The sequence below is a fragment of the Metopolophium dirhodum genome, chromosome 5 (assembly GCF_019925205.1).
Source record: "Metopolophium dirhodum isolate CAU chromosome 5, ASM1992520v1, whole genome shotgun sequence".
Lineage (NCBI taxonomy): Eukaryota > Metazoa > Arthropoda > Insecta > Hemiptera > Aphididae > Metopolophium > Metopolophium dirhodum.
The window spans coordinates 22,931,171-22,948,229 of record NC_083564.1 but is presented as its reverse complement, the minus strand read 5'-3'; the positions used below and the strand labels follow the sequence as shown (position 1 = coordinate 22,948,229).

Genomic DNA, 17,059 nt, shown 5'->3' with positions numbered 1-17,059 from the left:
GAGTGGAATACGGAATACCTGTATACAAGGTTTAAAAGAAAGACTTGACGAAAAAAAAAATTATGCTATTTGAACGTATGACAAAAATTGTTAAAATTATATGATTAGTAAATAATTTAAGAAACATACCTACTCATGTCAGAAAATTCCCAAAAAAAATATTTTGAAAAAAGTTATTGCGTTCCAAATTCATTTAATAAAAAAAATATTGATATTTTAAAGAATTCTAAAAAATAATCTACTTGACTTAGATATATGTTTTTAATATCAAAATTGTTCTTATAATCAGATTTTTTTTTTAAATTTTTTATTAGAAATAAACAATTTATACAAGTAATGTACAATAAGCTTATGTGTTAACAGAATACAGGACGTGAGAAATTGAATAAGAACCTACTGGCAACACTGGCAACACTTAGCATAAATTATTTATATATATATTTTTCTTTTTTAATTGTTGATGGTTGAAATTGTATATATTATATATTAAATTGGTAATTGTAAGAGGTCACGACACCATTTCCTTTTTAACCCACGCCTTGGATTTCCTGGGAGAGTTAGAGAGGAGAGGTTTTTAATAAGAGTATTTTGGTGGGATAGAAGTCGAATGCGGAAGTGCAAGTAAAAGGATTGAGCTTTTTCGTTGATGGTTTTCATGTGAAATTCATTATGTAATGTTAGGTTTGAGACGTACAGTGGTGCATTGGAGAGTCAACGAAGAGCTAGGTTTTGGAAAGCTTGAATTTTATTGGTATTGGATTTTTTTTGCTGAGCCCCAGAGCTGTATGCCATAAGTCCAAATAGGTTTCAGGAGGGTTTTGTAAACTAGAAGTTTTACTTTTAGATTGGTATTATTATTTCTCGATATTAGAGGATGAGGATGCGCATACAAGTATTGCGAGTCAGTCTTTTGGTTCGTATATGATTTTTTCATGTTGGTCGTTTGTCAAGATTAAGTCTCAGGTATTTTATTGTGTCCGATGTAGGAATTGGAATGTTGTTTAATCTAACAGTTGGACATACGCCCTTCTTGAGAGTAAATGTAGTGTGACTTGATTTGTTTTGATTTATTTTGATACGCCATTTGTCGTACCAGTTAGTCATTAGGTTGAGGTGAAGTTGTAGGTTTGATGAGGCGGTTACCAGATTTTACCTGATTGACAAAATGACTTTATCGTCAGCATAATCAGCCACCATGGTTTGAGGCTTGGTGGGCTGATCGGCGACATAGATGTTGAATAGAGTTGGAGATAGGTGCCCCCTTGTGGGACGCCAGCATTGATTTTGGTTATTTCTGAGTATGCAGAGCGATAATGTTGACACTTGGATGTGTCGATCGGTTAAGTGAGATTTAATTTGGGAAAAGAACGGGTGCGGAAGAAAACTTTTGAGTTTGAAAAGTAACCCGCCATGCCAAACTCTGTCGAACGCTTGGGATACATCAAGAAAGACACAGGTACAGTAAAGTTTTTTTTCCAACGAGAGCAATATTGCATCGACAATCCTATGGGCTTGATGAATGGTACTATCTGAATCCAAATTGGGTGTTTGGCAGAATATTATTCCTGACAATATATGGAGTCATTCGTTTGAGGATAAGTTTTTCAAAATTTTTTGATAAGAAGGGCATGAGACTTATTGGCCTGTATGAGGATGGGTCGTCCAAGGGTTTATCAGGTTTAGGAAATAGTACAAATTTTGAGAATTTCCAAAGGATTGGGAAGTAGGAGAGTCTTAGGCTTGCGTTAAATATATATGTTACCAATATTATTGCTTTTTTTGGGGAGGCATCTAGCTACTTCTGCCGTTAATAGGTCGTAGCCCGGCGATTTTTTCAAGGAGTATTTTTGCATAGCCTGTTTGACTTCGTTGGGCGTGAGATTTTTTTCAAGATGATTGGAGGTTGAGGGAAGGTCTAAACCAGCCTTTACCTCGTCAACACATTGAGGTATGAATATATTATGATGTGGTTGGAAGGTTTTCTGAAGGTGATATCAGATTTTAATTTTTTAATTTTCAGTGTAAAAAATAAAAATAATTTTTTTGTATAATATATAATGACTATAAATTATAGAGTGGAATACCTTAGGTATACCGTATACTTAGAATACTGTGTATATACTTGTGGTATACCTTGGTATACTGGGTGTAACAGATAGAACTGACTAATTAATACTTAAAATTTTTGTATTCTTAATATAGTTTATAGTCACTTGCGTTACACATATATTATACAAGAAATGTATTTATTTTTTAACACTGAAAATAAAATATTTAAAATTTGATTTAAACTTTTTTGGATACATTCAAAATAGCCAATTTGTGAATCTGATTATAAGAACAATTTTGATAGTAAAAACATTTATCTAAGTCAAGTTGCTTATGTTTTAGAATTTTTTAAAATATCAAAATTTTTTTGATTAAATTAGTTTGGAACGTAATAACTTTTTTCAAAATATTTTTTTTGGGAATTTGCTGAATTTTAACAATTTTTTTCATACGTATAAGTAGCATTATTATTTTTTTCTTCGGGTCTTTCTCATACACCTAGTATATTATATATTCTACTATGATTGTATAGAATGTCTGTGCGTTATTATAATATACACAACGATGACAACGACATTATAATATTACCGTGGTTTCGAACGTGGACTCGAGTTTGCGGAATTTGAATAGCACGACGTACGACGAGATGCCGGCAACGGCTAATTTCCTGCTCTCCGGACAGAACGACAACAGTTGCACGGAAAATTGATCTTCATCACCGCCTTCCGGTGATTTTGACCTGGCCTTTTCGAACACCTTGGCGGTTTTCAGTTTATACAGCACTTGTAGACTGCCGGCACTTGCGTCCCAAAACCGTACGCTGCCGTCCGTGTGCCTGTAAAGGTTGCAAAAAGTAGAGGTATATTGGCCGTGGTATGGTTAGGTACGCTAAACACCCTAATAAGGTGCACGACGATCGGTACACTAAGATTTTATATTCATTCCGGTCGAGACGATATATTTCGTGCCTAGTGAAAGCGACGTGCATAAAGTTATTTCGGTTAAAATTAAAGTTGAACGTTTATTAATCAGAATCGCCTTTAAATTCAATAAGCAAACGATCTGAAAGCTGTTGAAAAAAGTCCCATTTCATTCGCATTCATCAGCACTCGGCAGAATGGTAATTTAAAATGTTTTTTAATTTGTCAATCTATTCCTCTCACGAATATAGAATACTGTCACAAACTGTTGAACTTTCTGCGCTAACTTTTCTAAACACGATATTATTATTATTATGAAGTTCCATAAAGTAATTTAAAATTTCGCGAATTCTGCTCTTTTCATTAAATACGGTCCACTTACAACAACATTTTTATTTCGCGACGTTGAACAAACCTTTTTATTAGATATTCTTTAAGTTTTGGGTAATCGGATAAGCTCATCTTGTTATTCGATAGCTCTAAAATAATCACAACAGTAGTGGAAATAACCACGTATAATGTACTATATAATCGGATTATTTGACCGTTTTTATTTGCGATGGAAAAAAAATCGAGATATCAAGGGTCATCATATATATTTATTGCTTTGTAATACCGATAGATAAATAAACGTTGTGTTTAATAAATAAATAATTAATGTATTATGATCATTTCAAGGGGATATACAATAATTTATAATGTTAAATCGTACCTTTCAGACTTTCAAGTTATTGCGACTCTATCGATTATTTAATACTGTATTTTATAAAATATACCTATAACCTATAGAGTAATATCGTCGGTGTCATTGTAAAATCTACATACATCGATAATAATTAAGATTTAAGTTATTTTAAAGTATACTTCGGCACAATAACAAGACATAATATGAAGAAACAACGTGGAAACAATGGTTAGTATAGAATATTATGTACGTCCTTTATGATAACGCTAATCGTTATGATATTGGCTCTCTCGGTTGTTTTTCTTTTTTATTCAGCCCCTTTAAAATACGAACGGTTTCTTGGAGCTTTTTTAATTTCTTTAGAGTTTAAAAAGATATAACAATAGGTTAGACTTTGTTCTATCGTTTTTTTTTCATGTATTTATATAAAATCGATTAAATTAATTAATTTTTTTTTTTTTATTGAACGTTATTTTAGTTCGGTCGCTATATACATTTAATACGTACATAAAGGTACAAAATTGTTTTATTAAAGACTAATGGTACACACACTGTCTATAATAAACTTAGGACAATGTCGTCGTGCAAATTATACAAATATGTAGGTATAGTTAATGGGGTGGATTTCATGTAATCGGCAGTACAAACGGTAGGTACATAATATAGGTGAAGAGGGCCCTCAATGTGGGGGGGGCTGTTGGACCAGGAGAACAGGGGCCCGTTGAAATTAAGTTGTAATTTTTGAAATTTGGATATTTAGATATGAATACTCATTTTATACTAAATAATATTTAACGATATAATTGTATATTAAGTAGAAATCATGTATGGGAAACTCGTATCGCCTGTAATGGGTCGTATTTTATTGGAAGTTTTGTATAGGGCCCGCAAAAATATTTAGTACATGGGCCCGAAATTTGATGAGGTTATATACCTAACCTAACCTATACGTGATGTATAATAATTAATAATACACATTCTTATTCCTGCACTACTCACCCGGTGAGAATGATCTCGTTGTAGCTGCAGGACGTCGGGCTCCACTCACCGCCGGCGATGGGCCACTTGTTCTCGCTGTAGCCGGTCCTCTTCGATGCGGACCTCGAACCGACCGAATAGAATGCCGGTATTAAGTCTGACGGGCAATCGGCGATGTAATGCACGCATGACACGGGTGACTCGTGAATGTCCATCGGGTGTGGGTTCTCGAAACACGGATATCCCGAGCTGAGCAGGTCGATCAGCACCAGGTCGTTTTGCATGAGCACCGCTACGGCGTACGGTTCTTGGACGTCTAACGCGACGGAACCGAGAAATTACATTAACGATTAATAACTGATAAAGCTAAGGCGGGTAAAGCATACACGACGGTCGTGTTATCGTCGGCCTAAGTTGTAAAGGGCGTATGTCCAAAATTACAAATTTTTCAGGAGAGGAAAAAAAACGTTTCAAACATACTTTGTCGGCCTAATTCCATAATTCGCAAAGGTCGTATCTCTATCATTTATTACAATGCTATTACAATTCTTAAAATAATTACATTGGAGATATGATGATTTCGAATCATCAATTTCATGCATGATAAAATGATACAATTTCAATTACGACTTTATCCATAGACATATTAATACATTTAGTAATATGTTTATGACTTTATCATACGATGCGGTTTTTTTCTTAATTTTAATCACCGATAATTCCGAAATTAAAAAAAAAATGGAGTTACACGCTTTGCGACTTAGGCCAACGTTATGATGATACAATCTATAAGGTGATGACGACGACGCGTTGATGCGGTTAACGCGCGCGGCAATGACCACAAAATGTTATTATTAAAGACTAATGGTACGTACACAATAACAAACACTTAAAACACCGTCGTCGTGCGAATTACACAAATATGTAGGTATGTAGTAACAAGGTATAGAAACGAGAAGTAGACCTCTAGGAAAACCTAGAACAAGATGAAGGGATTCTGTCGTGAAGGACCTAAAAATACTTCAAGATCGAGCTCAGTTAGACATGGCGTAAGAATGGAAAAAGTTTATGATGCCAGAGTTGGACCTATTGGCCCGTTAAGCTGTATGTAATATGACGACGATGAAGATAGTTACAAGGGTGGATTTGAATCGTCAATACAAACGGTAGGTACATAATATTTGTGATCAGGGCCTCCACGAGGGGGGCTGTCGGTCCGATGAAATGAATTTGTAATTTTTGAAATTTGGAAGTTCAATAGGAATACTTATTTTTTGGTACAAATGTACATTATAATAATATATTAAGTAGAAATCGTGTATGGTACACTCGTATCGCCTGTAATGGGTTGTATTTTATTGGATAAAGCTAAGGCCGGTTTAGGTGTACACGACGTTCGTGGTATGATAATATAATCTAAGTCTTCCAAGGTGACGACAAAGACGACGTAGACGATCACGGTGATGGCCACCTTTCAAATTTAATAATAAGGATATATTTTATTATAATCGAGAATGATTTCCGTCAGCGGCCTCGGCGTACGGTTTGATTGATCGATAGGGGTTCGGATATCTGCCTATCGCTCTAATTTATAAATGGCTGTTTACCAGAACGGAGTCGAACCTAACCTAACCCAGAACCCTCCCTGCTGGACTTTTTTTTATATTGATAAAGATTTCTTTAAATATTGTAATTTGTAATTAATTTACTATTGTTACTTTTTCAATTTGGCCATCACAGTTTTTTTATTAATACTAAAAATCTTCTATGGATAATAAAATGATGAGTAATCTTTATAACCTGGTACAATATAGTTTTAATTTTAGTTCATCAACTTATTGCAACGAGTATTATTTTAATAACGCGATTTATCGTTTTGAAATATCATGATTTTGTATATATTGCAATAGGTTTATACATAATATTTTCTGCAAAGATCATACATTTCCACACCCCTCAATAAATACGAAGGAGTGAGGAATTCTCAAGTTTATTGGTATACCTATGCGGCTATGCGTTAAAAACTTGAAAACCGACGAGATGCGTATTGAACTTTTCGATATATTATCGCGGTGTATTCCACGTGGAATTCCGCAAAAACAGAAAACAGAGTGTGGATAAAAATAAATTACGACATCGGGGTGAATAGGTACATAATACTAACACATAATACATAACACGTAATACTTATATAGTGATTAAATTATATAAATCAAGTGCACTAATACAGGGTCGTCAGACGATTTTAATTGCTATTTTTCTTTTCAAAGGATATATTTTATTGATATTTTAAACATTCAGAAAACAAATAATAGTACATTCATTAGACATATTTAAACAATTTGAAAGTAGGTACCTACTAATGTTTACGATCCTGTCGCGTGGAAACCGAACTGCCGAACAGACAACAGTGTTTAAAATTTAAATCCTTTGACTATATACACGCGACAACAAGAGGTTGTTTGCCTGTCGTCTATTGTCTCAGGCTGAGTGAGTTAGCCTTCGTGTGCACATATTATAATAATACATTTTCCTCTGTGCGCGAACGCACTTTCAAATTCATATTGCACATAATTCTTATCCTTGTCAGTACAGTCATCACTCATAATATAGTTGAGTTATATGATATTTGCTATCTTTATACGAAACTATTACAATATCGTTATTATAGTTGATATTTCACTATAGATTAAATAAATATACTAAACAAACGATTAAATATGGTCCAAGCGGGGGACAGGGTTATACCTGTCCCCACTGGTTTTGTCACTGATCCTTACAGGGGTTCCAGAGCGTTGTTTGTAAAAAATTGAAATGTTAAAGTTAAACAAAATAATTTTTTGAAAGTAAATCTTTTTTTTGTTACGGGTCGTTTTAATTAATTCCTCAGAGGTTCTACCTACTGTAACATTCTTTCACGATGAAAATCGTAGCGCGAAAAAATATACAAACAAAGTTATGCTTTTTACGCGCGTTTAAACAATGTCGTCGCAGAAATATATCTCTCCACGTTTATAACTGCAGAGCGCATCTATACTATATGGTGGTATTCGACGATAGAGAAATACTTTTTGCTTCTGAAAATCGGCGTTGGCGGTGGAAAAGAGAACTAAAATAACAACGTCCCGACTGCTGTGACGATAACTTGGGACCGGGAAACTGTGGGTGAATTTCAAGCGACAATTCGAGACCTGGGGTCTCAAAACCAATTATAATAGCGGCGAGAGCAAGCACGTGTGGCGTTTATACACGTGCTACTTACGACGAGCCTTATCTCGAACACCGGTAAACATATTATATTAACTTCGCTATGGAGAGACGGTCAGATAACCGCGGAAGATATGATATATTATTATGCATAATGCATATTATTTCAAAGCTAACCCAACCGATAATTTCGTTAACCGATTTATCGAACAGTCTCGTACTTATATGCACATATAATTAATAATCGTCGCAGTGGGCGGCAGAGGCGTATAGCTGGTATCTATATAATATTTATTGCTCAATAGGTAATCACGGGCGGGATGGATGAATTAAAACCAGAAAAATACAAATTCGTATTTAATTATATGGTTATTATATTATCGTTAAGTACGAACCTATAATAATGCTCATCATGTATATAAATAACTCTGCTCAAGGGTCCAATCGAACGCCTGCACTATGTAGCTGGTACCTACCCCCTGACGACCCGTAAATAATATAATACGCCACTGACATGCACACGTCGGCCAAAGAAACGTCTAATTTTATTACACTTATTACATAAATATAATATAGGTACTGACCGCTGTTGTAAGGACTTTCGCACAGCGTAACGAAGTCGACGATGTTGTGGTCCATTTCGAGAACGGTAGTCGTTTTCCCGTGCATGATCGTTATGCTGGGCACGCGGCCAGCAGTATCGGCGGTCAACCCTCCGGAAAATATCAAATACGATTCGCTGGCAATGACACATAACGGAAAATAGTGAGAACAGTATGATTTAAAAGCACAAGGGTAGCGTTAAAAAAAATATTATATTATTTATATAGTATACACATACGTATAATATATAATAATATATTATAAAGTAGCATTAACAAAGTAAATTATTGCACATCAGCGAAAAATCCAATAATAATAATAATAATAATAATAGTAGTAGGTATACTGCCGTTATGACGATTAATGACAGTTGAACTATACTGATTGTGAAATATTATTTTTATTATTGCACATTTACCCGGATTTCGATGATTTCCACTCGACTTTTTGAATAGGCTTGCATGATTCCGTTTTGTTTTTTGCTAAAACGAAAAAAAAATCAAATAAATAAATTAAACAAGAAGATTATAGGTAGATGTTTATTTGTTCAAAAATATTTGTTTTTTTTTTTTTTTTTTGGGGGGGGGTAGTTAAAAATAATTTCATTTAATCTGGGCAAAAATAATATTAATGTTGGTTGGCGGCTTAAGTTTAAGGTCCATTTCAAGTTCTTAATTATACAGGTTAAAGCGGTCATTAACTTTATATTTAAATGGCAAGTAAATAAAAATAATTATAATTATCATTATCATTATCAAATGTTTGCTGACCGTAAAACCTAAAAATTAATCCAACAGCTACATAAAAAAAGTTAATTATAAATTGAATCGTTACGAACAAACTTTAAAAAAATAGAACCTCTTCATAAAATAATTTTGTTTAAATATTTTGCCACAAAAGAACATAATTTTAAAACTAAAACGTAAGAAAATGCTGCGTAGTTAGACGTTAGTGATTCTACAAGTTATTTATCAAAGAAACACTATCCGACATTCTTTGTTGTAGTTATTAAAATAATACACAACGATACATTTATTATGTGTTCAATAATAATAACAATACAATAATTGAAACTCGTCTAAATTTATTTTGAAAAGTACCTACGTACATTATCATGCGCTGCATTGTATAAAAACGAGAAAACAATTTTATCAGATCGTTAAAGTTTTATTTTCGTATTATTTTTATACGAGTATATATGAAAATAATGTACCCATGTGGAAACAAACAAAATATTTTAGAATCACAAAAGAATAAATCGCAGTTTTTATTTTAAATGCATATTAATGAAATGAAATATATAATTAAATAATATACCTAATAACATTTATTTTTAATTACCTACCATTATTTGACATTATAATATTATATGACTTTTTTACTTGGTAATAACATATAATATGGATCATGAAATAATACTAAAATATATGAAATGTAAAAATATAATATACTTATATGAATATTATGAGAATGTTATATCACGATTTTGGAAATTAGGAAAAAAAAACAACAACTTAATGATTCGTTGCCCGTATGTTAGAGAAACTCAAATGTTTATAAGTTTATTTATTTTTATGAAAACACGTATAATGAACACACATATTCTAACTGCATGTATATGCTGTACACTATGATTTTAAATAAAAACTGGAAATCGGATGGTACCGATTTAAAATTTCAATAGATATTAAATTTAATTTAATTTTCGAAATAGCTAATGCAATAATATTCCGTAAACTAATTTATTGGCCGGGTGACTACCGTATTATATTGATTCCGGATGAAAGCGATTTCAGCGAAGAGAAATATCGACCAAGTATATTAACCTAATTGTTATTAACATAATAAATATTCACCGTGAGGATAAATTATATTTGCAGGTTTTGTTGACGGCTTGACATTCCACGTGGTTAGACTGCCATCGTTGTGACTGCACGTAAACTGTTTTCCTTCGAAATGCCAATCTATAGACTTGAGCGAGTCGCCCCATTGCCAGCGGCATTCGGGTTTCTTTGTCTTCAGGTCCCACAACACCATCAGACCAGTCTCGAAGCCAATGAGCAGCTGACAAATAGTTTTAACAGATTTATTAAATTGTATAATTGCATTAGGCAATACGTTATTATTATATATTTACGTAATTGGACGTTATTACACGCTACAAAACCCTTAAAATCTAGACACCGAGTGTGTCGGTCCAATCAGTCTTTTTTACATACCTAACAATATAACGATTTTATGTAATTTTTTACGAATAATATCAATTATTGATGTTACCCAACGCTTTTTTTTATTTTTATTACATTTTTTGTATTGGCACAAATACGGGGGAGGCTTGAAAGGATATAGACCCCAAGACTTTGCCAAGTCCCTCCCCCCTCCAAATCATGTTTTTATAGAACAACTACCTTACAAATATACATTTTTTCTACAGTTTTGAAATTGATTATGTAATAAATATAATTGAAATAATAAATTATAAAAATTTGGTTTTTGTGGTACTCCGCATATTTTTGATTGGTGATACGGGCGGTAATAATTTTCTGCGGTAGAAACTGTAGTAACAGAATAATATTTTACCACCGATATGACATGTGTTTGTATCAGATACGTACGCATAATACAGTGGCGTAGCCAGGAATTTTGTATGGAGGAGGGGCTAAGCCTAACAAAAAAATACGAAAAATACTTATACAATATTATGTCTGTTATTTACCTACATTTTTAATTTTTTTAGTAATGTTCATAAAATTTTAAGGCCAACACAGTCAATGGGGGGAGGCTATAGCCTCTTTAGCCCCCCTGGCTACTCCCCCACTGGCTGCGTATTTTATTCCGTTTTCTCGATATATTATATACTCGTAGATAGATATATGACAATATATATTGCGCGTAAATGACGAAAATAACAATTAGTATTTGTATGTTGATAACTATAGTTGGGTGGTGGAGAGGAAGTAGGAGGGAAAACTCAACGTTTTTTTCAAATCAATATTATGAGGAACAAGTGTCCCAAAAATGGTGGACTATTCGCACCAAATTTTGTAAAAACAAATACAAGACACGACAGTTACGTTAAACAAATAATTCGGGGACAGTATTGAATCCAAACTAACATATTATAATAGAGGATATATCAATTTTAGGACAAAAATACTTTAGAGGCGGATTATTTGTTTGAAGAGTTGGTATATGTAAAAAAAAAAATATTAACCTAATGTCAGTTGTACTGTTATTAAGGGCGTCGGTGAGTTTTTAGTACAAAAACATGTCTTACAGGAAAAACTCTCACGGCTTGTAAAATTGTCGGATTTCGTTAATTTTTTTTTTATTTAAAAGAATAGAATATTTTTTTAAATAGTGGTAGAAAAATATGTTTGAAAAAGAACATATATTTAACATTATTCAAATGCATATTTTAGCTTTCTATAATAATAATTTTTAAAATCGGCCTTTGATTCGACCTGCAAAATGTTCTCTTATTTTAAATTTAAAAATAAATTAACGATATCCGACTATTCTACAGGGCGTAACAGTTTTTCCTACAAGACTTGTTTTAGTTTTCATTTTATAGAATTTCAGAAAATTGGAAAAACCGGCACCATCACCCTTAAACCGTATTATTATCTCGGCTTTATTCGTATTCCTTTCTAGCTGTTCCCACCGATAAGAATAAGTAGAATAACCATATTATTACAATTTGAATTTTTACATCTATTCCTTTTGGCGTTTTATCCTAGCCAATGTAGTTGCGCCCAAATACGTTTGGAGGGGCCCCAGAGAAAAAACGATGGCGAAAAAACAAAAAAAAACCCTTTATAACTTATTTATAAAATACGAATTTAGGAATGTCACAATACAATATCATTTTCTCCATCCCTACAGAAAAGCAAGTAATAAAAGTTAAATTGTCAAAGATATTACAAATAGCTTACTCATTATGAATTCAAATGTTGACAAAAAATAAAAAAAAAATAATAATAGTAATATTTTGTATACACATAATCAACAGAGAACGTTACACAATCAAATTCCTTAAAGTCGAAATTGTCGATCGTTAGTATAAATGTATAAGTCATATTCATATTATATAAAGTATACATTATACCATTATAATACAGTGGTAGTGTACGAATGAAATCATTGTGATTTGATACACGAGTCTTATTATTCGTTCTCCATGAAAAGCGAATATGTTAAATAACGAGTTCTTTATACAGTTCACGTTAAAGTGGTGAACTCAATGAACTTTGGTTGAATTGAATTAATTACCGTAACCGAAGTATGACCTGAAATTAAAGAAAGAAAAACCCACTCGAAAACTATCCGTGAAATTTCCATTCATATGCGGAAAAATACACACGCGTACACTTAAATACAATATATACATATATATATACAATTTAAAATATTTACAAAGGCCTTGTAAAGTTGTAACGCACAAAAGATACTGTACACGGTTTTCAATATGAATCGATACACACCGACTTAAGGTTAAGGGCTCGTGTTTTTCAACACCGACATCTTGACAGTAATGTAATTATAATAATTAATAATAATTAATAGCAAATAAAAATCGCACATGTCGATTTTATTCTGTCACCGTACTAGTGCAGCTACTACAGTTACAGGGACTGGAACCGAAACGGAAAAAACACATTTTCAATCCAGGTTTTTCCAATTTTGAAAAAAAAATATTTTCTGTTTCTTTGATTTTTTTATTTTTTATATATAATAGAGACAAAGTGAAAGTTCAGAGTTCATATTATTATATTCTATTTTACTTATAAGATATTAATTTATATTTTTTAATCAGGAATTAATTCTAGTCATAACAGCTAGTAGGACTCCTCATAACCTTAAATTTTTTTACTTAAAAAAAACTCGAAACAGAAATCGAGAACCTTTTAAAAACAACTATAAGAACCAGAACCGAAAAAATCACAAAGTACCATTTCCTGGAATACAGCCATGCATAATAATATTATATTTTCATGCAGATGTGCAATCAATGCGTAATCTATATATTATGTCCCACCCAGCGATAGAATTTTCATTAAATACTATTGATTGATATCCTCTTGTATAAACCAATATTGTTGTTTTCAATCAAATTTCTACCCTTCCAATATACATTATACTTATAAAATAATAATATACAGACTAACATAATATTTAACAAGTGGCCAATAATCTGACATGTGTCAGCAATCATAGATAAATAAACACTATATTAATACATAATTGATTTATATATTATAATATATTATACATTTACGGAAAATAGATAACTGTGTGGGTGTGTGTGTGTGTACGATAAATATAATATACGTAGATTTACCTTGCTGGAATCTGCAGGATTATCGCTCAGGTGCACGATGGGTCCTGGATGGGTGGGTCTGGTCCTAAAACAACAACAAAATAAACGCGATTTAGATTAAAACAACCTTGAACCGGTAATTGCGGGCGAGATGAGGGGAAAACGGGAGGAGCCAAACGGCGGTGGACGACAAGGGGGTAGGAGAAAGATGAGGTGCCACTGGTGAGGCGGTCGCGGGGGGGGGGGGGGGTCGAAATTAATTTCGAACATTCGGACTCTGGGGCCGATGTTGTGCGCCGAAATTTATTGCCGCTGCACTTAAATCCGGGACATATAATGGGATTATACGCGTACCGACGCTCATTTTCCGGTCCACAAATACCTACGGTTCGGGAGAGGGTCTAATACCGTAGTATATGAATGAGCGACGCGTTATTAACGACTGAAAAGGAAGTAAAAAAAAAAAAAAAAAACAAAAACAAAAAACAATATACACACCTTCCCGCGTCACCGTTAATGAGGAGGAATGCGCGTGTGGGGCCGCGTACATATATATAGGGCTGTTCATATATATATATATATATATGCACATCATACATGACTTATATTATAATATACTACACCGGTGGCTGAGCTCGGGGATGGAAAACGGCGTTATTTCCACTACACACCATCAACCGCGTTGTGCATACACTCCTAAAACCCGCTACCGACACCCCCGAACGTCGCGGCCGTTTCGAGATAAACCTTATATTATTATTATATATACGCTAATTCTAAACGCATTATGATTTTGGTTATAATTTATAACCCAACTGTAACACGCCCATCGCTCTATATAAACGAACTATTATAATATTATATAGCGTGATCATGCTATAACGGTATGCCTATTTATACATTTCATCCATAGATAATAGAAGAATGGATAGGCAATGCAACCTTATCACGCGGGAATTATATTTGAAGTACACATATACATATACAACATAACATATAAAAGTCCACTTGAGGGAGTGAGAGATCGCCTCTCTCTCTTCCCCATTAAAAACCGCGACCTCTTGCGTTGTATGCATTAACATGGCCAATCCATTCTTCTATTATCTATGATTTCATCTGCCTAGCTGTTGCAGTCGTCGAGTACATTCATAGGCCTATAAACTAATGGACAGCGCTTAGAGAGAGAAGTCAGGGGTACGATATAGAGTGAGCGAGAAAAGAAACAAAGTAATAATTTAAAGTGTCGCTACTGCCAGATAAAAAATTGTGTTACAATAAAATCTACCAATTGTTAAATTTAATTGTTAACATAATAACTGATCTGTGGTTACCAAACTTGTGGGTCTATGGACGATACTATGTTGGATACTATCTATTTATATTATAGATATATTTATGGTTGATAAAGAAAATGGAAAAAAAAGTGAAGTATTTCCTCCGTGATTACTACTCTATGTTCTTTCTCTCTTTGTTCTTTTTCTTTCTTTCTCAGTTATATGATTCCCTAGCATTGAAGGCAGGGTGGAGTGCAATGCGCTGTCCAATAGTTTATAGGTCTATCATAATATTATAATAATATGTATTGTATTACGATGTATAAGTCTTTTCACTTTCTGTATATTTCAAACAGGATGTAATAGATAGAACTGACTTTTGGAATAACTTTTGTTCTAATTAATATTAAAGATTTTTTTTTTAACTATAATTTATAGTCACTTGCGCTACACATATATTATATAAAAAATTATTTTTATTTTTTAACACTGAAAATAAAAAATTTAAATTTGATTTAAATTTTTTGGATAAATTCAAAATAGCCAATTTGTGAATCTGATTATAAGAACAATTTTGATAGCAAAACATTTATCTAAGTCAAGTAGTTTATTTTTTAGAATTTTTTAAAATATAAATATTTTTTTGATCAAATGAATTTGTAACGTACCTGATAACTTTTTTCGAAGAAACTTATTTCTTAAATTATTTACTAGGTAATCATATAATATTAACAATTTTTGTCATACGTTTAAGTAGCATCGTTTTTTTTCCGTCAGGTCTTTCTGTTACACCTTGTATATATATATATATATAGGTAGGTTCCCGACATTTAAAATATTTGCACGTTTATAACGGCCCGATAACGATCGCCGCGTGGATCCACCTGGATAAAACGTATATGCGAATATTATTATACGACTCGTATAGTTTCTCTGTGCAGTGTAATATAATATTTTCTGACACATTTTATACGCTTTGCACGGTTTTTTTTTTTATTATTATTTATTTTACCGCATTACATCATCTCGCTGGTTTTGTACGGTATTTATAAAAACTTTGTTGCGCGCATAAACTTTTGTCAAAGAAGAATACGTTGTTTCTACCACTGTTATTGTCTATACGCCATTACTACCAAAACTACGCTATACATGTATTACCGCCACTACTACGACTAGTAGTCACTACCACTTCGACTCCTACGCGGTTTACACAATAGTGGTATGCGAACGTTAAGAATTCGTTTAAAGTTGTACACACATAATATATACATATAGAACGTTTGAAAAGTTTAAGAGTAACAAAAACAACCGACCATTTTGTAGTTCATAAATCGTTTTTTTATTTATGTGTATGGTTAGTAAATCTACCGTCGGTTTTTGCGGCGGCGAGGACTCGCATTAATAGTGATGGGACTACTATACCGGGGACGCGCGGTCGAAGTGCAAACCCTATTCTGACAGTTTCGTAAAAGGGTGTGCTTAAGGAGGTCGTATATACCTACCGTCGGTGATTATTTAAAACCAGCAACGCTAAAGAACAAATAAACTCATAGACGGGTTTGCGCAGACGTTTATTATAAACGGTCTATATAGATATATATTAAATAATATATACGCTGCTGCTGCGCACTGAGAACAATACCGTGTAGGACCTACACTGTAGGTACTATTATAATAATATAATATATCGCGTTCAATGCTCGTTGATTCGAAAGTTGTCACACGTCATTACTCGTTGTGGATTTTAATATGCCCACAGCACCGTATCGGCTAAAACTAATATACGACCAACATGAACGATATATGGGTTATAGGTATGTTATATATTGCACGTGATCCGAATAAAATAAATTATATACGGGATGGAATAATATTCATGGACCGACTTGCAGGAGGAGTGGACCGTCGTCGTCATCGGAAACGGTTGCCTCATTCGCAGATACCCAGTGCAGTCTCAAAAAAGATTATGGGTACACGCCTTAATCATTGTAAAAAATAACGTGGGGGCCGGGGGGCTACGCCT

The 17,059-nt window shown here is 33.3% G+C and overlaps 1 protein-coding gene across 1 annotated transcript in view; it reads right to left on the bottom strand.

The window, feature by feature from the left end:
- LOC132944085 (syntaxin-binding protein 5) overlaps window positions 1–17,059 on the bottom strand; it is a 155,723-nt gene that overhangs the window by 49,372 nt on the left and 89,292 nt on the right. The window contains 6 exon segments of the mRNA XM_061013250.1: window positions 2,638–2,884; window positions 4,654–4,948; window positions 8,424–8,578; window positions 8,861–8,924; window positions 10,299–10,506; window positions 13,784–13,847. Of these exon segments, the coding sequence (XP_060869233.1) occupies window positions 2,638–2,884; window positions 4,654–4,948; window positions 8,424–8,578; window positions 8,861–8,924; window positions 10,299–10,506; window positions 13,784–13,847 (1,033 nt within the window).